Source organism: Equus quagga, chromosome 11 (genome assembly GCF_021613505.1).
Source record: "Equus quagga isolate Etosha38 chromosome 11, UCLA_HA_Equagga_1.0, whole genome shotgun sequence".
In the NCBI taxonomy this organism is placed as follows: Eukaryota; Metazoa; Chordata; class Mammalia; order Perissodactyla; family Equidae; genus Equus; species Equus quagga.
The window spans coordinates 104,268,039-104,294,888 of NC_060277.1; the positions used below are offsets into that span (position 1 = coordinate 104,268,039).

The following is a 26,850-nucleotide window of genomic DNA, read 5'->3' on the forward strand; positions in this document are numbered from 1 at the left end:
AACTTCTGTCAGATATCTTACTATTTATTTTTATGGAAAAGGCAAAAAAAAAAACGTCATCTGAATCAGTAACAGCCAAGGATGCTGCCATCACTCCAGACATTTTTGTCACTCTTCTTTTAGGACTGCCTTAATAGCCAGATTCTAATTCATACAATAATCTCAACTTCAACCCAAAGTGAAATTACTCACTTTGCCTTCTTGCCTAATTCACCAAATTGAATATCTTTGGTATTCATGAAATCAAGTGTCAAAAAACATTAAATTTACTCCCAAAGGGCAAAGATGAAAGATATTTGAATACATGTTCTACTGGCTCTGAAGGCAAGTCCAAGGAGAAGTTCCAGATCATTCTGACAACAGGGACATCACTGGAATGAGCCTATAGATTCTCAAGGTAATTTCTTTGACAGGGCGAGCCATGATTTGAATATTCAAGGGCTGAATTAATTGATAATCAATCACAGTTCTCCTCTTTCCAACACAGGGCCAAAGTTGGGTTTAACAGGGTATTTCTTGTCATCCTCTCTCTAGGTGGAGCCAAAGCCTGTGATGGGAGCACTGGGCCTGAGCAGCATCATGAGCCTCCTCTTATTTTTAATCTAGAAAATGACATTGCAGAAGGTGTGCCTCTGGAGAGAGGCAGTGCCGAATACCAGCGCGTACTGCCCAAGGTCAGGGAGGTTCTTGCAGACGTCCTTCAAGACATTGCTGACGACAACATCTCCAGGGCAGATTACACTCAGGATCCTTCTGTCATTCCCTGCTGTAACCCCTACCAAGTTGCCTGCCGCTGCCACGCCACGGAACAGACCGATTTTTCTACAAGCAGAAATATCTGGAAATGAGATGGGCAAGTTCACACCTCAACTTCAGTTTTACCCTCTTCACAGTTATGCTTTGAAACTAAGTCTCAGGATTTTGTTTTGAAGCCACCACTTTGCACACCCCCCCACTGTCCCTTCTGCATGCTGGCTTGAGAGAATAGCTGTGCCCAGCTGTAATGGAGAGCACATGGGCTTTGGGTCAGACCAGGTTCAAGGCCTAGCATTTGAACTTGGGCAATTATTTAACATAACTTGCAAGATGATTTTGAGGATGACATAAGGCAATACGTGAAGACGCCTGGTACACTGCCTGAAGCAGAGCAGGCACACGATACATGTTAGGGTTTTTTCCAAATACCAAGCTTTGCTGGCCATTTTAGCACAGACTCATTACAACTGGTATCCAGAGCAGGGCTTCCCCATCTTTAATACGCATAAAAATCACCTGGGATCTTGTGACAATGCAGATTCTGACTCAGTAGGTCTGGGGTGGGGCCTGAGGGTCTCTGTTTCTAGGAAGCTCCCAGGGCCGCCTTGAGTAGCAGGGGTGTTGACAAGACAGTCAGATCTGTTTCCAGGTCTCAGAGCGAAGAGCCCATAGAGAAGTCCATGGCCCTACTTGCCGCCCCTCACTCCCTTTCTAAGGTAAAATGGCTGTATTTTAAAGATTTTAGGAGTTCTTCCTGCTTCCTAAAGCCATGAAGAAATAAATTTTTAAAGCGTCAAAAATGCATTGCCATGATTTTATTAGTGTCCTAAATGGGACTCAAAGGTAATAAATGATTTATTCCAATCACTGCAAAAATACTTTGCCTGGCTAAAACAGTCTCTCAGTGTATGTAATATACAAGAAATACATTTTCAAGAGATTTTCCTATAAGTACATTTTTACACAGCATACATTTAAAAAGGATGCCCTTTTTAATATAAAATTCCGGTTATAGTCCAATACGGTTAGTTAGCATTGACACTACAACTGTAACATATTTTAAATAGCAGGATGTGTATGCAGAGTCTCCCGCCCCCACTGGGAACCAGGGTTGAGGAGGCCTTGCTGAGCCATGAACCTTGTCCCAGGGCTTAAGCAGGCGGCGCCTGGCATTCCTGCCCCCCAATTCTGCGCACACAATCGCACTCCATTCTTCCACCTTCCTTGTTTTCTCCAAAACCACCTGATATGGGATGTCCTGATTTCTGAGGTGTGCTTCTCATCATGACAGCTTCGTTTTGCCCTTCTGACTTCCACGGCACAAGATTATCTACCGAAATCAAAACAGAATGGCCTTACTCTTTCCAGGAAGAGGCTGTTAGGCAGGCTGCATTATCAACAGATCTGTGCCCGCGTGGGGTCGGCAGGGGGAGGTTGTCCACAGACTGACCCTCACACATGGCCACAGAAAATTCACCCACCTTATTTAGGCATAGATGAGTATGGCACAGTTTCAGAAAATATTGACTATATATAAAATATGTGTGTGTGTATTTTTATGTATATGTGTGTTTTTTAAAAGGGCTCATCTTACTTGTAAACACAGACTGCTGAGTCACTATTAAAAAAGTCAGACAATACCCTTGGTCCCAATTCCCTTTCTCTTGCTCACAAGAGTAAGGCTGGTGTCAGAAAATGTAAAGGCTGGCTTGTTACTGAAACAAAAGCTACTCACCCTCCTGAATACAGCATCTTTCTAAGGTACCAGAAATGATCAATTCTTTTTTCTTTCATTGTTCATAGGGCAAAGTAAATCCCAAGGAGATAAGAGTGATCCTATCCAGGAAGTGTCAGTATATATATACATATATATATATATATATATTTATTTTTAAAAGACCACTAGTGATGACCCATGTTCTTAAGGCGAAGGCCCAGGGAGCCTCTCATGAGATTATGCAGCAAGCCCATGTTTATAACTATGAGAGAAGTGATTTTAACAAAGCTGAGACTCCAAGATCCTTTCACAATCTGGGAAGTTTTTAAGGAGTGTGGCTAGAGATGTGAATTCGGGGCAAATATTTGTAATAGGCATGGTGATCCAGCATGAAGGCAGAGAGGGGATGTTGTCTGGCATCTCCAGTTGAACCTTATCGCCAGTAAGAGCATGAGTGAGATGGGCCATGTTGAGAGAGGATCCCAGTAGCACTCACACCTCTGACCCTCGTGCAGTGAGATGGAGAAGCCCACCTGCTACCCGGCTGGTATCTCGTAGGAGCACAGCCCTCTCCTCCCTGACTACCTGCAGGCTCGAGGGCAGAGCCAGGGTCTGATGGCCTCCGTGATGCCGACCACTGGCCCTAGGGTCTAACAACCATTCTGGATATCAACACTCTCAGTAGCAGGAAGCCTTCCTCGTGTATAAATAAAAATCCCTGATGCAATTTAAACCAACTCTTACTCATCTGGTCCTTAAGTGGGAGATAGAACGGCTGGCTCATTCCCAGCTTCCTGGCAGCGTACAGGCGAACGGGCCTCTTGACAAGCTTCAGCACTAGTTCTTAAGCATCTCCAATTTTTTTTTCACTGCAAACAAACGATCTACACAGTGTACCTATTATTTTATACAGGTTTTGTTTGGCAAGGAACCATGTCCTGAATGCCAATATCCGAAGTAGTACCCCAATTCTGTAAATATAAGAGGTTGTGAGGTTTACTGTGATTACCATTAAGGATCTAATTAATAATCTAATAACCTTTTATAGCAGTCACAGACATTTACCAAAATTACTGAAATGGAACCTAATGAGTGAACGCTCTAAACCTTGACAGTCACATTTATCCCCACTGCATGTGACTTGCTCTGGTTCCTGGAAGATGCAACTTCAGGTAAATAACCAGCAACTTTGGAGGGACAGAAAAACTCCCTTTATGGCTAGCCGGGGCATGAGAACCCAAAGGCAAAACAACTGGTTTCTCGGTGGGGGGGGGGGGGTGGGGGCAGCAAGCAAATGGATGCTTTTATATTCATAATTAGTATTTTTAAGAACCACTGCTCTCCACCCCTAAAATGTAAACTTCCTTGTTAGCATCATATTTGGCAATCTGCTTATTAAAAGCCAGAAATGGAAATCTCAACCTGCACTCCACAGAGGCTTTATGGGAAATCACAAACCCAGCCCTCCAGTTCTGCACAAAGGGCCCCACGATAGCTTTTTTTTTCAGCTGACTACACTTACTGGATTGTCCCACACATCTATGCAAGAAAGAAGTCAGACCTGCATCCATCCTCTTGCAAATGGAATCTCAACTGATACAAAATAACAGTCAAGAGAAAAACGTTATCCACCAAGACATGATGGGCATGGAGGCAATACCCACATGGCTACTCCTCCCTGCTCCAGGAGGGTCACTCACTCTGTTGACTCTCCAGGTCTTGGCCCTAACACTGCTTCCATCTCTAAATGACTTCAGGTTGACTGTCTGGGCTGTTCTCTAACTGAAGCTCACAAGAGGGGTCTATATGTTGCTCTAAGTGGAAGCTTGAAGAATTAGAAGCTAAGGAGGCGCTGGCAGCCACCCAGGGAGAGAATCTTCTCTTCAGGCAGGGATGCTGGAAGAAGCCAGGACTAGCACCCAGCCAACCCTGGGGACCCTCGCTGCCAGAACAGCTGAGGCAGGATGCTGGGACACTGAGCTCAAGGTGTCTGGGGGACCTTTTGACCACCGCTCCCGCTCTCTGCGCAGCTGTTAGGCTCTTAATTAACGACTGCCTGCAGCTGCAGGGGAGCTGGGGTCTGTCCGGTCAGGGCCGGAGGTGGGGGTGAGTGTCCAGCTTGCCTGCAGAGTGCAGCGGCCCAGCCCTGTTAGATTATCATCTTTAGCCCAAGGACGGGGCTTCTGCATTCTGCAGGAGCCTCCTTAGGAGCCTCAGGAAAATAGGAGTTACACAGACATGAGTTCCTACCTTCTGAGCAGCAAAGACAGTGCTTCTAAAGAAGCAAGGTCAAGGATTCCAGGCCTCTTGAGTGTAACGAGGCCACCGAGACTCCCTGGATTAGGATTCAGTTATTCCAGTGCTGTCGGGTCTAGCACAACACCTAAAGACTAGCCGGTAGGGTCTGAAGCACACAGCACAATAAACATTCTACGGCTTTCTGACCGTGAGAGAGGAGGACTAGTTGTTATAGACCAGATAACAGGGAGAGAGACCTCGCCTCTTGCCCGAGGCGAAGGTGTCCTTCCAAGCATACAGACTGAGCCGCTCTTTTAAGGATTCCTAATGCTCACAGGGGGAAATTCATTCTCATCATCAAGACGCACTGGTCCCGTCGCAAACTCATGTTCAGGAATAACCTCTCCTCGGAGCGCCCCGCCATCCTCAGAATAACCTGGAAACCAAGAATGAGACCTGAGAGAAGCCGCACGGTCGGTTCTTATGCCATGACCCAGGGCAGGACCGCAGAGAAAGGGCGAAGCTGGGGAAACCACGGAGGCTGCCTTCGCCTTTCGACTGGAGAGGCTGGGCTTCAGGTGAGGCAAATCCCCACCATTTGTGGTCTCAGCATGAGAGACGGGTGGGCTGGTCTCACCCACCCTTCCACCCCAGGCGCCTAACGCTCTGCACCTGTTTGCAAAATCTCAGCGAGGCAAAGGGTTGAGCTACTTGTTAGGGAAATGACCGTTCTGTGCTCTGCCTGCCAGGTTAGGGGCCTGAGTTCAAAGACTATTCCCAGGGCCTCACCTGAGAGGAAAAAATTGGTTCAGGGACAGTGCTGCATCCCAGAGAACAGTGGAGGGAGAAGAGGGTTGCTGTTAGACATGTCCCCTCAAAGCGCCCCCGGAAGCCCCGTACCTCCGCTCACCTGGCACCGTGGAAGCTGAAGATGTGCTTGGTCTGGCTACTGTTGCTGCATAAGACTGAGGTAATGAAGGTCTGAGGTCATTTTCTTTATTCTCTTCTGTGGTTCCTGAGCCAAGCAAGCTAATTGCAGCAATTAAGAAGGGAAAGAAAAAGGAGATCATCACAAATCCAGGACACTTTCAAAGGAAAAGCACCAGGAAGCTCGCACTTGGCCACTTGAGCTTAAAGTACAGACCTCTCAGCGCTGAAACTGCCAGGGTCAATCACGCAAGTCCACAACCACTCCTTTCTCTTACATTTAATAAACACACACTGGCCCTTTGCTCTTCCTGGAACACTCTGGCAAGGACACTAAGACACGCACTCAAGGGGAGCTCCATGGGCGAGGGCAGCTCAGGGTGTCCTGTCAGGAGCAGGAAGAGGTCGCCCTGCACTTGGTCACAGAAATCAAGAGAACTTTTTCATTCAATTCAGTAAACAGTTTTGAGCACCCATCATGTAAGAGGGCCTGTACCAGGAGGAAAGGCCGAGCAGGAAGACATTGCGTTTTGCATGTTATTCATCCTGGCGCTTTCCCAGAAGCATACAGCGGGGTGAGGACGCCTGACGGCAAACCCAACACAGAGCAGATGCCCGCCAGAGGTCTGCCACCGAGACTGCCCGTGAAGAAGAATGGAAAGCAAGAGCACTAAAGTTTGTCATTGTTCTTGGCCAAGTGACAACTCTACACAACCAGCTCCTGAAGGCTGTCTGTTTGAAAACTGGTCTCTTCACCTGTGGGTCTTGATTAAGACACACTCTCCTCCGTCCTGAGGGTCCAAATTGTAGACATAAAGGTGTCCATCGGAGGATGCAACTAACAGCCTTGGCAATTTCTGGATCCTAAGAGCCAAAGGAAACACGCGCTGTGATTACAACAAAGATGGGTAATGGACCAGTTTCAAATGACACAACTGCGCTCACCCTGGCTGTCACCAACTTCTCCTGCCATCAACAGACACTGAGCCCGCTGACCCCAGAGTCTGGGCTTCTGGCCTTTCTTTGCATTCTGACCCAGCGATCTACCTTGAGGATTATTCCTTGTCTCTGAACATAATTATGTGGATGAGATAAAATGATGTCTGTATACACTATTACTCTGAGAAAAGCTACTGCCGGCAGAAACATTAGCTCCCCTGAACGGGACGTAGTCTCTATCTTATGTGTGTCTGCTTTTAACAGTGACAGAAAGGGAAAAAGGGAAAAATTGGCTCACCATCTTGGCTGGCTAGTTTTATAACATTTTTCAAATGTTCTATTTCTTAGATAAAATTTCTGTTAACTCTGTTAATAGGCGTCTGAACCTAGACTCTGGAACTAGAACCTTTTCACATAATTACATAAACATAGAAACTGTCTTCAAGACAGTGCCACTGTAACCAGAGGTTGAAACGCCCACACCAGCTTCCAGCTGCCCCTGAGAACACAGATTTCAATCAGACAGGACGGTAACCAGCTGACGGGGAGACTGCAGGCTGTTGCTCACCCTTCCTGGCCATCTTCTCTTTTCTTTCTTTTCTCGTCTTTGGGGATTTTGTGCTTTGGGAATTGAGTTTGTGGAAGTTTGTGCTTGTTGAGGGTGGGTGGTGCCATACGTACGTGGAGAGGGTGCAGATATTCTTCTGCCCAGAGAAATTCAAACGCCCGGTGGCAAAGGCCCTGTCCTGGTTCATCATGTCTGTCACCTGGGCGGGGAGGTAGTTGGAAGCAGCCATGAACATCTTTCCCATGTAGCCACTCCAGGTCGAAGGCTCTTCTGGTCGACTGGGGGAGCAATGCATAGGCCAGGATGAGCTGCAGGCACCGGCATGGATCCAACATCCACACATCTGAACGCTGTGAGCTGTACTCGGCGCAACAGGGAGAAACTGTGCCGTAGCATAATGTTCTGCCCACCTAGAACAACTCGGGACATATCATTCTGGCAATACCAAAAGGGCGTCAAGGGCTTGTTTGTCCTTCCAAAGAGCCATTGCAAGCTGTTAAGAGGTACCCAATGCTACTGCTTTCCTACATTAAAAAAGCTGTGTCTGATCATTAGTCTGATTTCTAGATTTCTAAACGGGGCTAGGGTAGAGAATGTGACGGAATCGGTATCTGGACTCTGTAAAATAAGCTCGAGCCTTGTCCTGGGCTCACGGCAGAACAGACTGATCTCAGCGTTAAGGCTGCCCAGCCAGACTGAGGGGGAAGCAGGCCTCTGGGCAGACACTCTGGGAGGCATTGATTACAGTCCTGGAGCCACCCAGGTCCCCAGCGATTCATAGTGCTGGAGACAATTCAAAGGGACCTGGTGCGCCCCCTGCAGTCATCACAGTTCATCCTAGCAACTCCGTCAGACAAAGCGGGTGACTGCTCTGTGCGAGAGAGACGCGGAGATGGACAGGGCACACACACCTGCCTCTGTGCTCCTCACAGTGGGCAGCACATTGAGGACGAGGGCGGCCACACGCGCTCCCAGAGCACCCGCTGAGAGGCCGCCTGTCTACGAGACCAGGTCCTGGCGGGGAACACATACCGCAGCTCAGAACCTCTGGGGTTTATGTCTCACTGCTACCAACTGGCTAGGTGGTCTTTCGACAAACCTCTCTGGGCCTCGATGTTCTCATATGAAGATGACAGGCCCTTCTAGGCATACGACCATCACTCTGTGACCCTGAGCGTGGTGACACGTACCTTACTGCCTGCCCAAGAGCTCTGTGCTAAGCAGGGGAGGGATTTACAAAGAGGTATAATATCCAGGTCCTGAGTTCAAGGTGAAGACATAGTCCAAATAAATAAAAAGAGAAAATGAGCAGTTAACGTAAGATGCCACATAAAGGACACAGGCAATGCTACTCCAGTTCCACAGGGGAGGGAGTGGGGGGTGAGCATCCTTCGCTCTCAGTTCCCATTTCCTCATCTGGAAAGCAGAAATAACCACAGTCACTCCCTGTGAGAACTAAGAGGGAACGTACAGCAAGGGCCTCCCATAGCATCTGGCACGCAGCAAATGCTATTTTACAAGATGGTGTCTCTAAGGCTGGTGTGATTGAAGAGGTCCTGGGGGTGGTGGCCGCTGAGCTGGGCTTTGAAGGTAGGTCTGACTCAGGGCCTGGGGTGGGGGCGGGACAAGGGCACTTCAGAGGGGGACGCAGATGAGCAATGCAACCGGGAGTCACAGCTAGGCTGGTCTGGCTGAGGTGGAAGAGGCAGGGAGCCCACAGCAGCAGATAAGGTGGAGCAAGAGAAGCCTTGAGTGCCAGGCTGGAGGATCTGGGACTTTATTCCCAAGGACAAAGGAGAATAAAGGTGTCTGAGGAAGAAGGGTCATGTTCAAAGAAGATTTTCAGAAGATTAGTCCAATGAGAAGATATAGGATGGATGGGTAAGAAGAGACTAGAAGGAGTGAGACTAATGAGGTGGACCAGACAAGAGATGTTAAAGACTTGGTTAAGGGCAGTGGCCTGAGAAATGGGACAGGGGAGGCAAATGTGAGCCACCTTATACAGGACGCATTAACACTTCATGGACCGCTGAGGGCAGAGTCAAGAGCGACTTGGAGGTTTTGTTCCTGGTTTTCTGAGATCACTGACAGAAACAGGAGAGCCTGGAGAGGGAAATGGGTTCAAGTGGCAATTTCCTCTCTTAAGCACCAATAATAAAGTTAGATGGAGACGACTAAAGTGGTGGTTTGGGATCACTCCATTGCAGAACTCGGGACCAAAGGCTATCTTAAAAGTTCAGCCACCCTCCAGTGCTCCAGCCCACCACAGCGGATGATGGATTCAAGCTCCAGAAGAGATGAGGGCTTAAGTTTTAGAAGCTGTCTGAGAAGTTACAGAAAAGTCTAGAAAACAGATATAGTCTTTGGGGAAAATGTGCAGAGTAAGAACTACAGGGAAAACAATAGGCTTTGGGATACATATAAAGAGGGATGGACATTTGAAGGGTTCCAGCAAAACTGAGGAGCGAGAAGGGAGCAGTTCCTAGTGTTCAAACACCAGCAGGGGACAAGGTCTCCCGAGAGAGAGTGTTCTGCCAGCTTATGGAGGGAAGTCAGAACTGGGACCGAAAAATCCAGGGCACAGGGACTTGGACGCTGGTGCCCTTGGATGGAGTTTCAGAAGTCGGGGGACAGAGGCTGGATACCATGTCAGACACACACGAATACATACGTGACAGAGCCTGGGTACTGTATCATACGAATTAGGTGGAAAAAGTGTTTTTCTCATGGGAGTTCTACCATATTATGAGGAGAAGAATTTCTTCCATCCCAGAAGATGGGTCTTTCTTGGTACAACTGTGAACCCGGCACAGGAGTATGTCCTTGGGACACGTCCACTCTGGAGCGGCTCTGGAAGCCTGGCGGGGGCATAAAATGTGGCACTGACATGTAGACCCTGGATGTGGAGACAGAGCCTGGCTTTGAGCAAGACTCTGAACTTCTCTGGACCTATTTCCCCATTTATGAAACTCCCACTCTCCTGCTTCTAGGAATGTTGAGGGGATGCGGGGAGGAAGTGTCTGAGATGCTCTATGAACTGTGAAGCGCTCTGTCAACGTACAAGTGTTGCTATTGCTGACTCTATCGCCTGTTTTCTGAGTGTAACTGAGCTCATCAGTACTCTTCACGTTTCCATTTCCTATAATGACACTAAAGAGAAGTGTCAGGAGACATGAGGTATCTGAAGTCGCCTGAGAAGGCGTGAGCCATCTACTGTGCTACTAGAAGCAGGATCTTGACCTTGGGAGGAGGGCTGGGCAAGGTGACACTGCCATGGATGATGGCATGGGAGGAGAATTCTTCTGGAAAGTTTCACCACTTTCCAGTATAAGATGTCTCCAAGAGTGGACAATGGCACGCACCTAGCGGGTACTTAACACTATAAACTAGTGCTCACACACCAATGGCAGGCAGCGTTTCTAGGAATGGCCCCAAGATTCCGCGCCCTGGTCCCTGGAACCTGTGACGGAGATGAGACAGCAGTCCTGAGACTGTGCTGTGTTATACGGCCCAGATGACGGTAGGTGGGGGGATTATCCAGGTGGCCTTAATCTGATCACAAGAGCCTTAAAGGCAGAGAGCTTTCTCCAACTAGTGGCAGAAGGGCAAGCGGAGACATCGAAGCATGAGAAGGAATCAATGTGACTTGCTGGTTTGAAGGCTAAGTGAGAAGGGATGCAGCCGCCTCTCAGAGCTGAGAGCCAGCGAGGAAGCGGGGGCTTCACTGCTACATGGCAAGGACCTGTGTTCTTGCCAAAAACAGGAAGGATTTGGAAGAGGACTCTGAGCTCCAGATGAGAACGCAGCCAGCTGACACTTGGATTTCCGCCTCATGAGACCCTGAGCGGAGAACTCAGCCACACTGTCCTGGACCACCGATCTACAGAACTGTGAGATCATAGCTGGGTGCTGTTTCAAGCCATTACGTCTGTGGTAATTTATTACAGCAGGCATGGCAATCGACTGGACAATCTCACCCATGCTTCATACGGCCGACCCTCATTCCACTCCCACCGCAGTTACAGCCACGGGCACTGAGCACCCGGTGGAGGGGGTAACAGTGAGGATGACTACACTGCTGCACTTATGGCTAGACTGGCCAACACTCCTCAGTGGGTCCTACGTGCCAAGCACTACACTGAATGCTTGAGGTCAAGGAGGTCACTTCATCCTCACAACGGGCCTCAGATGCGTCCACAATGATTATTGTTTCACAGATGAGGAAACTGAAGCACAGAAAGATTATCTGCCCGAGGCCTCGCAGCTCATAAGGGGCAGAGCTGCGGTGCAAACTCAGGAGGGTGGCACCAGATTTTGTGCTTCCATGCATTACACCACTAACATCCACACACCACTAACACCCACTCACCACTAACACCAACACCCACTCACCACTCTGGTGAAGGCATAACCAGTACAGCCAAGTTTATGGCATTCACAAAGAGAAGAAATCACTTATGCTGGCAGTGGTCAGCAGTGCAGAATAACCCGGACCTGATTCCTTTCGTCTAATGAGTATTTTGCGTCTGGCGCTGTACTTACTTGTTGGTGAGGTGCTCCAGCTTGAAGATGTGCACGGTCTCGGTGTTGCTGGAGGCGCAGAGGAACTGTGAGTCCATACTGAAAACTAGAGAGCTGATTGTCACATACCTAGAAACACAGCAACATACGGACGAGTGAGGCAGGAAAATGAGGGTAACTTCCTTATAGTCCAAAAATCAGCTTTGCAAGAAAACTACACATATCCTGAAGAGTCTAGTATTCTAAAATCCCTTTAACATTGTGTCATTCATATTTAGGAATTAACATTGGAAGGACCCACAGAGGGTCACGGTCTCGGGTGAGAAGAAACATAGCGTTGCTCCTTCCTGTCAGTGGGGAAGTTTTCTAGCTGCAAACCCTACAGCCGATAGGATCTCAGACCATGACACTTTTTTATTTCCATGGAAGGGGATCAGAAATTACTTTTGGATTGTGACTCCCTCACTCGCTCATTTTTCCTTTGCCGGCTGCCCGTGCACACATCAAAAAAAGACTCTCATGGCTGAACTCTGTGTTAAAATGGTGTCTACCTTCTCAGGTGTACTATGCACTACGTGGGGGCCTCCAAGGCAATTACCTGAGAAAGGACAGTTATACCTCCTCCGGGGGAGTGGAGGGCACAGAGCCACCCTCGGCCTCTCCCTAGATGGCGGCCAGCTGTCCACTGCAGGACTTCTGTGGGTACTTTAAAATGGGTTTACAGTGAACACAGACCTTTTCATTCCTCTCCGAAACTCATAGAGCTTTTGCCCATCAGGTACAGAGAACACCCGGATGACAGTGCCCTGGAAAAGAAAGCAGGTGGACATTTCATACCATGAATGGCTTCGCACAGGACATGTCCCTTTAGAGAGGAGCTTGGTTCAGAATATCTGTCTCTGAAGAGGAAACACCAAGTGTTAAGCATAGAGACCTTCTTGTTTGTATATGCGCCATAGAAGTAATTCTTGGAATGTGTTTTAAACACTCTCTGCTCCCTTTCCCATCCCACCCTAGCCTGAGGCTCTGTGAGTGCTCCTCAGACTGCTCCGGCTTCCTAGAATATTCAGTCTCTGCCTGCCAAAGGACACCTGTTTTTCATGGCATTTGAAACTCAACTTTATCATCTCCCTCAATTATTCTAGTCAGAAGGGATCAATCTCTTCTGCTAAACAGCAAAGCATTTTGTTTAGACCATGTTCACGAAATGCAGCATCTATCTGTACCTATGAGGATCTGCATGCACATTTCTAATAGGACTTTAAGTTTTTGGGCAAAGTATCTTGTATCTTGCACAACACAGGCCTTTGACGTGAAGAATTAATAAATGCATCACTGTATCACAACAGGTAGGGCCAAATTCTCCCTCTGAAATGAATTCTGAGTGGGCCCAGAGACCAGTCAGTCCTTGTGTCACCAGTCTCCTTCCATCAGGTCTTTGGCACTGCGGGAGCCATCCAGCAAACCCCGACAGGAGGAGAGCCCACGAGGATGCCCCGGAGCCCACTCACCTTTTCAGATGCGCTCGCTAGTTTGGAGCCTGAGGCGTTGAAGGTGATGGCAGCCAGTGTCCCCTCGTGGGCAGCAATAGTGCAGACGGTTTTCTGTTGGTAAAAAGGGGAAACGGGTACTGATGCTGGGAAGAGGGAAGATGGATTTCACCTCCCTCTCTTTCCTCTTTTCTCACAAGACACTCTCCCTCATTTGCCAGCTTCCCTGTCTCTCTCTTTCCACCAGACCATTTACATAGAAGCTGTACATTGTTTTCTGGTATTTCTAGATTCTGCTTCAAGGGCCTCTCTGTTTCTAACCCTTCTCCTGCCCTCGGGAAGATGGACAACCAAGAGTTTGCCCAATGCAGAGTGAAGTCATTGTGGCTCTTCACGCACGCATCTTTGGGCACTTCCTGCAGCAATGTGCTCCGCTCTGTGGAGCCTCGGAGAGCAGAGGACAAGAAATGTGAAACAGCTGCACACTGTCACATGCCGTGACATGGCACAGCATGACACATTCAGTCCAACATCAGGCCACCAGCTGGCAAGTTTCCATGATGCTGCAGATGTCTGCCCTGGCCTGGCATGCTGCCTCATGGTTATGTTGACTGATGGCAATGATGGCAAATATCATTACCTTCTCCTCCACACAACCGCTGTGGCCAGAACAAACTCCCTACTGTTGCTTCCGCCTCCGCACCTCACCCCACTGTGGCAGCGCCTGCTCATCGCCTGCCACTGACCACACAGCCAAGCAGGTGAGCTGGGTTGGTGAGGGTCACTGTCAACTTACCAGGGAGTGTCCATCGTAAAGCACAATCTCGCCTGTAGTCAGGCTTCCAGGGTAGGCCACGTAAGAATTGGAATGGTTGATGGAGAGGGCACACAGACCTGGCAAAGAATAAAGAGCAGATGAAAAGCCAGTGTCCGTGGGAGAGAGCGTGCTTGGAAAGGGCATCTGAAAACAGTACAGCCACAGTGCCACCTACTGGTGAGGGGAGGAACGGCTTTGCAGACATTGACTTTCAGTTGATTGTTCTAATCAAAGACTCCTATAAAGTAAATTCACAGGGGAAAACTTCATGATTTGACACTGCCCATGTTCTCTCCACAGCTAAGCAATGAGAATTTAGAATACTGAAAATGTTCTTTTTCACATTTTACCCAGAGCTCTGAAACAACATCTGCTTCTCTTCCGATTCCATTACCTTTAAGGGCTATAAGAGGATCGACTCCTAACTGAAAAAAATCTTCCTACTGTGAAAGGGCAGTGTGTGTTTGCCCTTCTGCAGGTGATTAAATACACTTGACCAGTCATTTCAAGTTGGAGAAGAGGAGGTGGGGGGTGGGGGTGAGGACCTATTGAGAAATCGCTCAATTCTGAGCCAATGTCCTGCCTTGATAAGGGCAACGGGCGCCTCCAGAGGTGGAAGTTCATTTCAAGGCTTCACCTGCAGTTAACATGGTGTGTCTGCCACTGACACAAAGGAAAGAAAGAGGACATTTTGGATTTAAGATGTTTCGACAATATTCTGGAAGAGTAAATAGCCAATCAAACCATTGAACTAACATAAGCTATTTTTATTTCCAAGGGGAAAATCCCATTAGCATTTATGTAAATGATTTTCACAACAATGGTTTAGATTAATAGAAATGTCCAGGATAGAAGTGAATTCAAGGAATTACCAGAACCAAAAGCATTATCAGAACAGGAACTACATGTTTAGGTCAGAGACACATGTTTTTAAATAAAAAGGTGACTGACATCTTCATTACAAGTTAGTATGTTAAATGGGTTTCTTATAAAAGTATAAGAAAAACTTTAGATCAGGCAAAAATGTACTCTACCTAATCTGCTGGGAGGAAGAGCTGAGAAAAAAAATCAAATGTTGAGAATTGGAACCAAGGTCCTAACTCCTGCTCTGGCTGTGCTCTTATTACTCGCCACACAGACCTGTGGGGGAAAGGGACAGAGCCCGGGGCCCTTACCTGCAGGATCTGGCACCCTGCAACCTCTTGCCTGTACAAGGTCACCCTGGGCTCCAGCCTTAGAAGAGACCACTCATATCTTCCCAGTTTTGCTCTGGGAACCCAATTCCCCATCTCATTTGAGTTCTTTGCAATCCAAATGTGATTTCAAGAACAGCTAGGCAAGACAATTTTCTTACCTATTCTTCTCAAACTATTCCAAAAAATTAAGGAAGATGGAAATACTCCTAATACATTCTATGTGGCCGACATCACCCTGATCCAAAAGCCAGACGAGGACAACACAAAGAAGGAAAATTACAGGCCAGTATCTCTGATGAACACAGATGCAAAAATCCTCAACAAAATATTGGCAAACCGAATACAGCAATACTTTAAAAAGATCATACACCATGATCAAGTGGGATTCATAACAGGGACACAGGGATGGTTCAACATTGGCAAATCAATCAATGTGATAGATACACCACATTAACAAAAGGAGGAAGAAAAATCACATGATCATCTCCATACATGCAGAGAAAGCATTTGAGAAGATCCAACACCCATTCATGATAAAAACTCTCAATAAAATGGGTATAGAAGGAAAATGCCTCAACATAATAAAGACCATATATGACAAAACCACAGCCAACATCACACTCAATGGGGAAAAACTGAAAGCCATCCCTCTGAGAACAGGAACAAGACAAGGGTGCCCACTCTCACCACTCTTATTCAACATAGTACTAGAGGTTTTGGCCAGAGCAATTAGGCAGGAAAAAGAAATAAAAGGAATCCAAATAGGCAGTGAAGAAGTGAAACTCTCACTATTTGCAGACGACATGATTTCATATATAGAAAACCCTGAAGAATCCATCAGAAAACTGTTAGAAATAATCAACAACTATAGCAAAGTTGCAGGACACAAAGTCAACTTAGAAAAATCACTGGCATTTCTATACTCTAATAATGAACTAACAGAACAAGAACTTAAGAATACAACCCCATTTACAATCACAACAAAAAGAATAAAATATCTAGGAATAAATTTAACCAAGGAGATGAAAGACCTATACAAGGAAAACTATTAGACATTGTTGAAAGAAATCGAGAATGACATAAAGAAATGGAAAGACATTCCATGTACATGGATTGGAAGAATAAACATAGTTAAAATGTCCACTCTACCTAAAGCAATCTACAGACTCGGCACAATCCCAATCAGAATCCCAATGACATTCTTCACAGAAATAGAACAAAGAATCCTAAAATTCATATGGGGCAACAAAAGACCCCAAATAGCTAAAGCTATCCTGAGAAAAAAGAACAAAGCGGTTGGCATCGCAATCCCTGACTTCAAAACACATTAGAAAGCTATAGTAATCAAAACAGCATGGTACTGGTACAAAAACAGGCACACAAATCAATGGAATAGAACTGAAAGCCCAGAAATAAAACCACACATCTTTGACAAAGAAGCCAAGAACATACAATGGACAAAGGAAAGCCTCTTTAATAAATGGTGCTGGGAAAACTGGAGAGCCACACACAAAAGAATGAAAGTAGACCATACATAAAAAACGGACTCAAAATGGATCAAAGACTTGAAGGTAAGACCTGAAACCATAAAACTTCTGGAAGAAAATATAGTCAATACACTCTTTCACATAAGCCTTAAAATGGTCTTTACAAATACAATGTCCACTCAGACAAGGGATACAAAAGAAAAAATAAACAAGTTGGACTTCATCAGATTAAAGAGCTTCTGGAAGACAAAGGAAACCAAGATCAAAATGAAAAACAACCTACTAACTAGGAGAAAATATTTGCAAATCATATATCCAATCAGGGGTGAATCTCCATAATATATAAAGAACTAACACAACTGAACTACAAAAAAATAAACAACCCAATCAAAAAGTAGGCAGAGGATATGAACAGACATTTTTCCAAAGAAGATGCACAGATGGCCAATAGGCACATGAAAAGATGCTCAACATCACTAATCATTAGGGAGATGCAAGTCAAAACTACACTTAGATATCATCTTATGCTCATTAGAATGGCTATAATCACCAAGACAAAAAATAATAAATGTTGGAGAGGATGTGGAGAAAAGAGAACCCTCATCCACTGCTGGTGTGAATACAAACTGGTGCAGCCACTTTGGAAAACGGTATGGAGATTTCTCAAAAAATTAAAAATAGAAATACATACGACCCAACTATCCCACTACTGGGTATTTATCCAAAGAACTTGAAATCAACAATACAGAGACTTATGTGCCCCTATGTTCATTGCAACATTACTCATAATAGGCAAGATGTGGAAGCAACCCTAGTGCCCAGCAACTGATGATTGGATACAGAAGATGTGGTATATATATACAATGGAATACTACTTAGCCATAATCATTCCATTAGCAGCCACATGGATTGACCTGGAGGGCATCATGTTAAGCGAAATAAGCCAGACAGAGAAAGACAAACACCATACGATTTCACTCATATGTGGAAGATAAACAAACTTACAGACAAAGAGAACAATTTAGTGGTTACCAGGGGGAAGGGGGAGGAGGGTGGGCACAAGGGGTGCAGGGGCACATTTATATGGCGTCTGACAAATATTAATGTACAACTGGAATTTCACAACGTTATAAATTATTTAGACCACAATAAAGAATTTTTTTTTTAAAAAGCTAAATATTGAAAAGTACAAAAAAAAAAAAGCAGCTAGGCAGGCAGAAGCCATCTGGCCTTGAGAAATGGGGGAGGGAAGACAATCAGGAGATTGCACGGTGGGTTCCCACAGGAGTGGTTAGCAGAAAGGATGTTAAGATAGAATGTGGCAGCTGGGGAAGGACACACCAAACCAAAGAGTTAAGATCTTACAAATGCAGCGGGTAACTGCTGAAGGCTTCTGAGTACATATGATTAAAAAGAGCAGAGTTAATCAAAACCACAAAGAGATACCACTTCACACCCACCAGGATGTCCATAATCACAAAGACAGATAACCGGAACCCTCATACACTGCTGCTGGGCACGTCACATGGGGCGGTGCTTTGGAAAACAGCCTAGCAGTTCCTCAAAAGGTTAAATATAGACTTCTCTATAACCCAAAAATTCCACCCCCAGGTATATGCCCAAGAGAAATGAAAACACATAACCACATAAAACCTTGTATACAAATATTCAAAGCAACATGATTCATAATGGTCAAAAAGTAGAAATAACCAAAATGTCCATCAAGTGATGAATGGATAGATAAAATGCGATACCTCCTTACAACGGAATATTATTAGACAATAAAAAGAAATGAGTACTGATACACACTACAACATGCATGAATCTTTAAAATATTATCTAAGTGAAAGAAACCTGTCACAAAAGATCACGTATTATAGAATTTTACTTACACGAAATGTCCAGAATAAATAAATCTATAGAGACAGGAGGCAGGTAAGGGTTGCCTAGGGCTGGAGGCAGAGGGGGTGATGGTTAAGAGGTATGGGGTTTCTTTCTAGGGTGATGAAAATGTTCTAAAATTGATTGTGGTGATGATGACACAACTCTTTGAATATACTAGAAGCTACTGAATCGTGCACATTAAATGGGTGAATCACAGGGCATGTGAATTGCATCTCAATAAAACTGTTAGGAAAAAAAGGCAGTGTTTTAAGAATACTTATCTGGCAGAGACAGGCTGATGATATGGGCTCAAGACCCAGGTCTGCCATCTACCATTCTCTGGCTGAGTTATTCGTGGCCTTTTCAGGCCCATTTCCTACCCGTGAAATGAGGGGGCTACGGTGATCTGGGTTTCTTTCCAGCTTCAACATTCCAAGCCGCCCGTCTTCATGTGCCTCTTCTATCTGAGAGTATCAGGCCCATCTTTGGGGCAGGGAAAGCTGGGACTCTGAGCAGGAGGCTTGGACAATTCTTTCCCATTGCCCTCCAGGGTTTTTTTTTCAATTGAGGTCTAATTGACATATAACATTATATTATTTTCAGATGCACAACATAATGATTGGATATTTGCATATATTGCGAAATGACTACCAAAATGTCTAGTTAACATCCGTCATCATACATAGTTACAAAATTTTTTTCTTGTGACAAGATCTTTTAAGATCTACTCTCTTAGCAACTTTCAAATATGCAATACAGTATTATCGCCTATAGTCACCACGCTGTACGTTACATCCCCAAGATGACTTTATTTCATTGCTGGGAGTTTGTACCTTTTGACTCCCTTTACCCATTTTGCCCACCCCCAACTCCCTGCCTCTGGCAACCATCAATCTCTTCTCTGTAGTTCTTTCTTTCTTTCCTTCTTTTTAACAATTTCACATATAAGTGAGATCATACAGTATTTGTCTTTCTGTGTTTGACTTATTTCACTTAGCATAATGCCCTTAAGGTCCATCCATGTTGTTGCAATGGCAAGATCTTTCCTTTTTTATGGCTAAGTAATACTCCATTGTATATTTATACCACATTTTCTTTATCCACTCATCCATTGATGGACACTTAGGTTGTTTCCAGATCTTGGCTATTGTGAATAATGCTGCGATGAACACGGGGACATGGACATCTTTTTGAGCTAGTGTTTTTGTTCTCTTCAGATAAATACCCAGAAGTGGAACTACTGGATCATATGGTAGTTCTATTTTTAATTTTTTGAGGAACCCCCGTATAGTTTTCCATAGTGGCTGCACCAATTTACATTCCCACCAACAGCGGGAAGTGTTCGTCCCTTTTCTCCACATCCTCACCAAAACTTGTTATTTCTTGTCTTTTTGATAACAGCCATTCTAATAGGTGTGAGGTGACCATCAGAGTTTTTTGTTAATATGTAAATATCACAGAAAGGAGGAAAGACTTCAACTTCTTCAGCTAACATGGCACTTTCTGTAATACCTAATGGAGAATGACACGACACGAGATTCTAATAAGAAAGGGACAAAGGATAACGGCTTGGACAGAATACTCCGACATATAGCCGCTAATTTGACAGTTTTGCCTCTGGCCTTGCACCTCTGCCAACCGATCTGAATTCAACCAAGGGATCCTGCACACAGACTTAATGCAAGTCCCCAGAAATGCTTAACATGAGTTCCGTCGATTTCTAACGGTCTAATTCTCAGACAAATCCACCTAGCTATAAGAATGCTTCTTCACTTCTTGTGAAGCCCCCCAGGAAAGTGTGAAGAGTTTGCTTCAGGCTTAGATATAACCATTCTACTAGCTTTCTGTTTCTGTCCTAGGTGTCACACAAAGCCTTTTCTTTGATATTATTTTATAATATAAAAGTGATAATGTAAAAAATTTGCAGAGCCCAGAAAGCATAAAGAAAGAGAATAAAAATCACCCATCACTGTAAAACCCAGAGGCTTTTCACTATCCTCAATATTTGAGCATATTTTATTCCAATCTTTTTTCTATGTGGGAGTCAGGTATTGATACGGTTTTTGGACTTGTTTTACAACTGACACACATTTTCATAAATCGTTGTCAGCTACCATTTCACTGAAATTGTTTGGCTGTAATTCTTCCACAGCTGGAGAAGAAGTGTGTGCTGTCGATTCAAGAACCAGTGGCATTATCAGCTGGAACTGGAAGGAAGGCCCGTGATTCTAAATCATCCTCCCGTCAACCTTAAAGCAAGTTAAGGGGGATTTATCAATGCAGCTCCCTCTGGGCTGAAGAATGTTTCAGAATGTGCTTTCCAACTTTCAAACCGAGAAATCTTCTTTGTGCTTGCCAATGCTCTACACTACTGAGGATGAGAGCCTTTTACCCCACCTGTATTACCATTTCAGAAAGCCCTCGCTGAGGAATACATCTGACTTTGCTCTAGTACACACATTGCTGTGTGGTATAGCCTGCTCCCTCCATATTCCATAAAAGGCTGCAGGATCTACGGCATGCCCAAGTTCCGCGGTTGGCAGAATTTTTAGGGAGATTACCACCCTCAACTGCTCAGTGCACAGACTGCTGTGCTAGCAGGAAATTAACTTCAAGCCCCGTCTGGCCAAACCCTTTAAAGGAAACAGCCTGCAATCTTTGACCCAACACGAATGGGCAAGACACAAATACAGACAACAGGAAGGAAATTTACAGCCGTGTTAGCTACTGAGCACAAAGCGATGGTAGAACTCTGTTTATATCATTTATTTGTGGTTCGCTAGGTCAAAATACATTCAGAATTTGTGTGCTCGAGCCAATTACACAAGTGATTCTATCTCCCTGTGTACCCATTAAGAGATTTATAATACCAAGAACCAGAGTTTCTGTCTTATCTTTTTTGTTCAGAAAATATATTACAGAATGAGAACAAATAAAGGAGACTCCTGACCTCTGAGGATTTGATGGTCATGGTTTTGACAGCTCAGAGGCCACTGAAGCTCTTGAGTGAGGAACTGGTCATGTCACTGCAGCGTGACTTTGACCGGTGGGTGTGAAGCTGCCTTTGGGCTGGAGCTGGGCTGGTGGGTGAACCTAGCAGATGCCCGCGTGTGCAGGGCAGACGTGCTGTGCTCTCGCTCACTCCATGCCCTCAGTTCATCCTCCCATAACAGCTTGGTGGGGTAAAAACGATCATCTCCATTTCACTGAAGAAGAAAGTTGAGATGATAATTATAAATTTCAGGATGTGAAAAGGTCTTGGGCTGACTCTCCAAAGATCGCCAAAGGTGTAATAAGACACATTCTGGTCTTTAACCCACTCGTGGCCTTTCAGGAGGAAAAGCTAAATCTGGCCCTGAATCCATTTATAATGTTTATCTGAGACAGAGAAAACACCTCCCATTGTTTTTAATTTTTCTTGAGAAAATTATTCCCTTTACAAACAATACACATTCTCTCTAACATAAAGTACCAACAGCCCCATGCTTTCAAAGTCTTTTCTCCCTGTTTAAACTGCTAACCGTGAGGCAAACGTGAGTTTTCTGAGCTAAGGAAAAAAGCTATACTTGCTAAAAATTAAGAGCAGATGGGGAGAGGGGCCGGCCCGGTGGCGCAGTGGTTAAGTGCACATGTTCTGCTTCAGCAGCCTGGGGCTCACCAGTTTGGATTCCGGGTGTGGACATAGCACCACTTGGCAAGCCATGCTGTGGCAGGCATCCACATATAAAGTAGAGGAAGATGGGCACGGATGTTAACTCAGGGCCAGTCTTCCTCAGCAAAAAGAGGAGGATTGGCAGCAGATGTTAGCTCAGGGCTAATCTTCCTCAAAAAACAAAAAAGAGTAGATGGGGAGAAACTTCACTTTTCACAGGAGGAAGAGGCCTAGTCCTGAAGTCCCCCAGCCTGAGCAGGCTGGGTGTGTGACGCTGGGAGTGAGCACAGCTGACCACTCCGCTGACACACAGTCTTTCTGCTGGAGAGGGCAGTGACTATGCCCAACTCCTGTCTTTTCAAAGAAATAGAGAGCCAAAGGCAGCTTTGAGCTCTCGTCTACCTGGCACATCCCCTCTCCAAATCCACCTAGGTCCAGCTCAGCCCCACCCCTCCCAGAGCTCTGCTCACATTCTGAAGCTCCTCTCCCGCCCTATCAGAAGGGCACATCTTCCCTCCAACTGTCTGTACCCCACGTCCCACACCGGATCCTAGCCCTACCCAAGGCTGCTTTTGCTCCCAGTACAAGCATTTGTCTCGTACTGTCACAGAGAACACGCCGGTTCAAGGAACTAGTGTGGCCAGATTCTGGGTTCCTGGTATGCATTGCCATATCTGATCCTGACAGTGCCCACTATGGTACCACGCACACAGTAGGTCTTCAATAAATGCTTTTCCAGATTAGTTCAACCTCTCATTCCTAAAACAAAAAACTTACGACTCATAGATCCTTCATTTAGTAAAATATGCTTGAAAGTCTTTATCTCACAGAACTTTATAACGGCCTCAATGACGTTGTTTTTTAAAAATATTTTGTCATGGCTGAAGTTTTCAAGCACTGAGTCAACAACAAATGGCCATCTACACAATTGAGATGGTAAGGAGGAAATGAGGCAGAGGAGATGTTTACTGCACGGCAGGCCATGGGCTGGTCACTCTCACACAAACACTCCCTGGTTTAACTCTCAGCTGATCCTTGAGATGGGTATTATTATCTTATTTTACAGATAAGGATACTGAGACACAAAGAGTCCAGATGACTTGGGTTGGGCTGCACAGATCTTGAAATTGAGTGAAAGTCAAAGAATTAGGAAACGGCAGTAAACTATAGCAGTCATTTAATGACACTAAATTGGAATACGATTTACAAATATTAACCTGACTCATTAGATACACAAATTGTTCTGGTTTGACGACTCCCCACCTACCACACAACGAGGGACTTTTCTCGTTTACTTCTAGAGCCATGAATTCATAAAACATCATCATCTGCTACTTCAGTCTAACAAATCCAAACTATCCCCATTCTTAAATGGGAAACTTATTAAACAGGGTTACATCCCGAGAACTTAGTCAAGTTCAATATCCTAGCGTATCATCCAAGTAGACAGATTTCTTTGTAATGTAAACAAACACACTCCTTACAGTTGGGATTGTCTTTCTCCTAATCATGTGGACACACCAAGTCAAAACCTGCTTCTAATTATTACACCTACTCTGTACTAAACAACCACCAAAAATAATTAGGGGTATACACCCTCTAATATCAGATGAATGAAATCTCCTACACGCCTACCTTAAACGCCTTGACACATTTGCTGAGAATAAGTCCCAGATGAAAGGGGTTTCTCACAGGCTGCAATGACGGCCACACAGCTCTCCTGTAGGATACACGGCCTAATATAATTGGAATCTGCCACCGTTAAGAAAAAGCCTCGAGGTAACCACCATTAAGACTTGTAAAGCATAAATACTGCTTCAGGTTTCAATGTAGGTAGAAATGCAGCTCATGAAAGGGGTGCCTGGATATGAGATTTGGGGGTATCAATCCTGTTTTGGGAGCTCACCTGTTGGGTTTGCAGGAACATCCAGGATCGTCTTCAGCAGCTTCATGTCTTTAATGTTGTGAATGTAAATGGACTCCTCCAGACACACCAGCAGCCTCTGTAATCACACAGACTCGTCAATCTACCGGACTGAGTCCTCGCAAAGGGACCGACCAAATTGAAATCACTTGCCTTTCATGAGAGTCTTAATTTGATTCTAAACCTAAAGGAGGAAGAATCTGAGGGTCCATTTGAAGATTATGGTTAGGCACATGTGCATGCACTCACATGCACACATATACATCATTACCCACCTGAACAGAAGCACAGAATACAAGATCTTAAGAAATTTCATTTAGAAATTGAGGTTTCTATTTTTTTTGTACTGTCCCCTCTCCTTAGAACAGGGACCTGAACACTTCCTGAACAGACCCCCTTTGCCATTTCAGACACTTTCCGGTAAGCTTTTTGGTCCCTTATTCCCGTCTGACAGGCTCCCTTCAACGTTCATAACAAAGTCTCCCTCGTGTACAGATGTGGGCTTCTTTGCTCTCTCTGTATCACCCAATCTTACGTTTTACTCCTCTCCAAATAATTACCAGCTTTAACTTCATTCCACTCACTCTCCTCCAGACGCACTTTTGCCCATTTTCTGCAGCCCTGGTAAAGAGAATTCAAGAAGCCTCCAGCCCTGGTAGGAACACCCCATTCCAGGGCCTGCCGTCCCCTGCAGCTCCGCTGTGCTCAGCTCCTCTTCCCCACCCCCTCCCTTCTCTTCCTCTTCAAATGAAGTGTCAGCTTTACAGCTTCTTCCCAATGGCCATGTGCTCTCCCAAGTGGAAACAGGACACCGGGTTAACGCGCTGCATGCATAAAGGAAGGGAATGCTAGCTCAGTACAAGTGCAGATGCTGGTTACCAGAGAGGAGCTGCTGGGAAGGAATTTTCGGTCTGGTAGCTCCTTCCTTCCTCTGGGCAGCCGCCTACTGCCTACATGCCTGACTCGGCTCCCTCCAGGCTGGTGGCTCCCAGACTTTGATGAGCACCCAATCACCTAAGGCCAAGGCCTGGACCTCCCCGGAGATGCTGGTTTGGGAGATACCGGTTCAGGAGGTTGGACAACAAGTGCCCCAGGTGACTGTGACGCTTTTGAGCCAGACGTTTTTATCCCAAGGAACAATACTTGGAAAGGGAGGTACCTAAAAATACTACGAAAAAGCAGCAGGCTCTCCTCCTGGGAAAAGCCTGCCCTACTGTTTTCCCAGGAAGATGTCCCACAGCTCAGAGAAACGGAGACTGTCACTTTAACCAAGCAGAAAAATAAAATTGAAACACCTTTCTCAATTTTAATTAAGGCTCTGTGGCCACAGGTCTGAGGCTGCTCTGAGGAGCAACAAACTCTAACAGGGTCTCAAAAGTGATGACAAGTATTAGTATTTCTCCATGAAATATGTATTCTCTGACTTGCCTGGTCCCTTTGCCCCTTGCCAGCACTTACTATGGATTAGACTATATTACTCTACGCTTGTTTATGTTCTTGGGTTTCTGATAACCTCTTGTGACCCCTCCCAGCCCCACACCCAACCCCCAGAATAGCAGGTCCTCAACATGCGTCTCTGGCAGGACCAGCATCTACATCTAGCTTGTCTGACCTCGTGTGCATCTTTTCCCACCAGCTCTAACAGCACCATCTGCTCTGTGGCCCATTCAGCCAAATTTCAGGTTGCCCCGTGCTGGCTGCAGACAAGAATTAAATGGGAGGGAAACAGACAAAACATTCAGAGGGAAAGAGGAGGTTCTTGGTCTTAAGTTCAAGGGAGAGCATGCCTCTGAGGATGAGCATGACCCTGGGAACTGCCTCCTTGAACAACCAGTCTCCATCTTAGCAGAATCATGGGCTGGCCTTCAACTCAGCTCTTTCTGTCACTCTGGTTCTCATCGACTTTTCTAGGTATTATAAGTAATAACTCTTTTTATCAGTTCTAAAAAATATTTACAGTGTCTGTCCTCGAGCACCACAGATTCCGATTTAGCTTCAGAGGCTAGTTGTAGATGCCACATCTGCTCTGAGGGGCCCTTGTCATCCAGATGGAGGTTGAGAACAGACGGGCGAAGACTGCAAAAGTTTACATATCGAAATACATTGGGTTTACTGTCTTTATTCCATAAAATATATTTCCTCAATTAAGTACAAGGGGAATACCATCAACTAATAATGAAAAATATCACCATGAATAAGTGTTCTTCCTTTCTATATATTTAGAGGAAAATAGCGATTTTTCTTTCCACATAACTTCCTGCACGAACCTTTAGTTTTTTCCTGTTCTTTAAAAAGGAACAGGAGCTGCCTGAAGGCCTGGTGAAGCAGAGACACCACAGAACAGGCTGGCCTGCCTTGGCCCTCTTTTCATCTCCTCCATGGCTGGGTGGAAGAGCCCGGAGTACCACAGGACCCCTACTGGCAGGGAGGGGCTGCAGCAGTTGCCTAAACCAAAAGTTGTTAAGGCCCAAGCGGGAAGGTTTTAAGAAGAGCGAACCCAAAACATTTTCCAGACCTGTTCTGAATGATCTTAGAATAAGAAATGCCAAAGAAAGAGAGACCTGTTCCATCTGGGTTCCGAATAGCTTGGCCATTAATTGCTGAGGAGTTCTAGGCGCATGAACGTTCTTAGAAGATAGGGGAGAAGAACCTGAAAGTTAATGAGTGTTATACTGAGGCGAGGGTGGCATCTGAAGGTTAACAGACTCAGACACTTGAATAATCCTTCCTTGTC

The 26,850-nt window shown here is 45.5% G+C and overlaps 2 protein-coding genes across 7 annotated transcripts in view; one reads left to right on the forward strand and one right to left on the reverse strand.

Moving 5' to 3' along the window:
• ARSG (arylsulfatase G) overlaps nt 1-1,405 on the forward strand; it is a 108,453-nt gene extending 107,048 nt beyond the window's left edge. For 3 of the 4 annotated variants that reach the window (XM_046675989.1, XM_046675988.1, XM_046675990.1), the window contains one exon: nt 535-1,405. In XM_046675989.1, the coding sequence (XP_046531945.1) occupies nt 535-848 (314 nt within the window). In that variant the 3' untranslated portion in view covers nt 849-1,405. The remainder of the gene's footprint in view (nt 1-534) is intronic. The other variant, XM_046675991.1, reaches the window with a different exon arrangement.
• Nucleotides 1,406-1,556: 151 nt separating this feature from the next.
• Nucleotides 1,557-26,850, reverse strand: part of WIPI1 (WD repeat domain, phosphoinositide interacting 1) — a 32,559-nt gene continuing 7,265 nt past the window's right edge. Inside the window, exons 4-13 of one of the 3 annotated variants that reach the window (XM_046675998.1) lie at nt 24,099-24,195; nt 13,953-14,050; nt 13,178-13,270; nt 12,402-12,472; nt 11,688-11,795; nt 7,259-7,423; nt 6,395-6,502; nt 5,622-5,740; nt 5,047-5,147; nt 1,904-2,086 (exon numbers count right to left, since the gene is read on the reverse strand). In XM_046675998.1, coding sequence (XP_046531954.1) covers nt 2,039-2,086; nt 5,047-5,147; nt 5,622-5,740; nt 6,395-6,502; nt 7,259-7,423; nt 11,688-11,795; nt 12,402-12,472; nt 13,178-13,270; nt 13,953-14,050; nt 24,099-24,195 — 1,008 coding nt within the window. In that variant the 3' untranslated portion in view covers nt 1,904-2,038. Of the gene's footprint in view, nt 2,087-4,723; nt 5,148-5,621; nt 5,741-6,394; nt 6,503-7,258; nt 7,424-11,687; nt 11,796-12,401; nt 12,473-13,177; nt 13,271-13,952; nt 14,051-24,098; nt 24,196-26,850 lie in introns of all 3 variants that reach the window. The other 2 variants (XR_006890652.1, XM_046675997.1) reach the window with 2 other exon arrangements.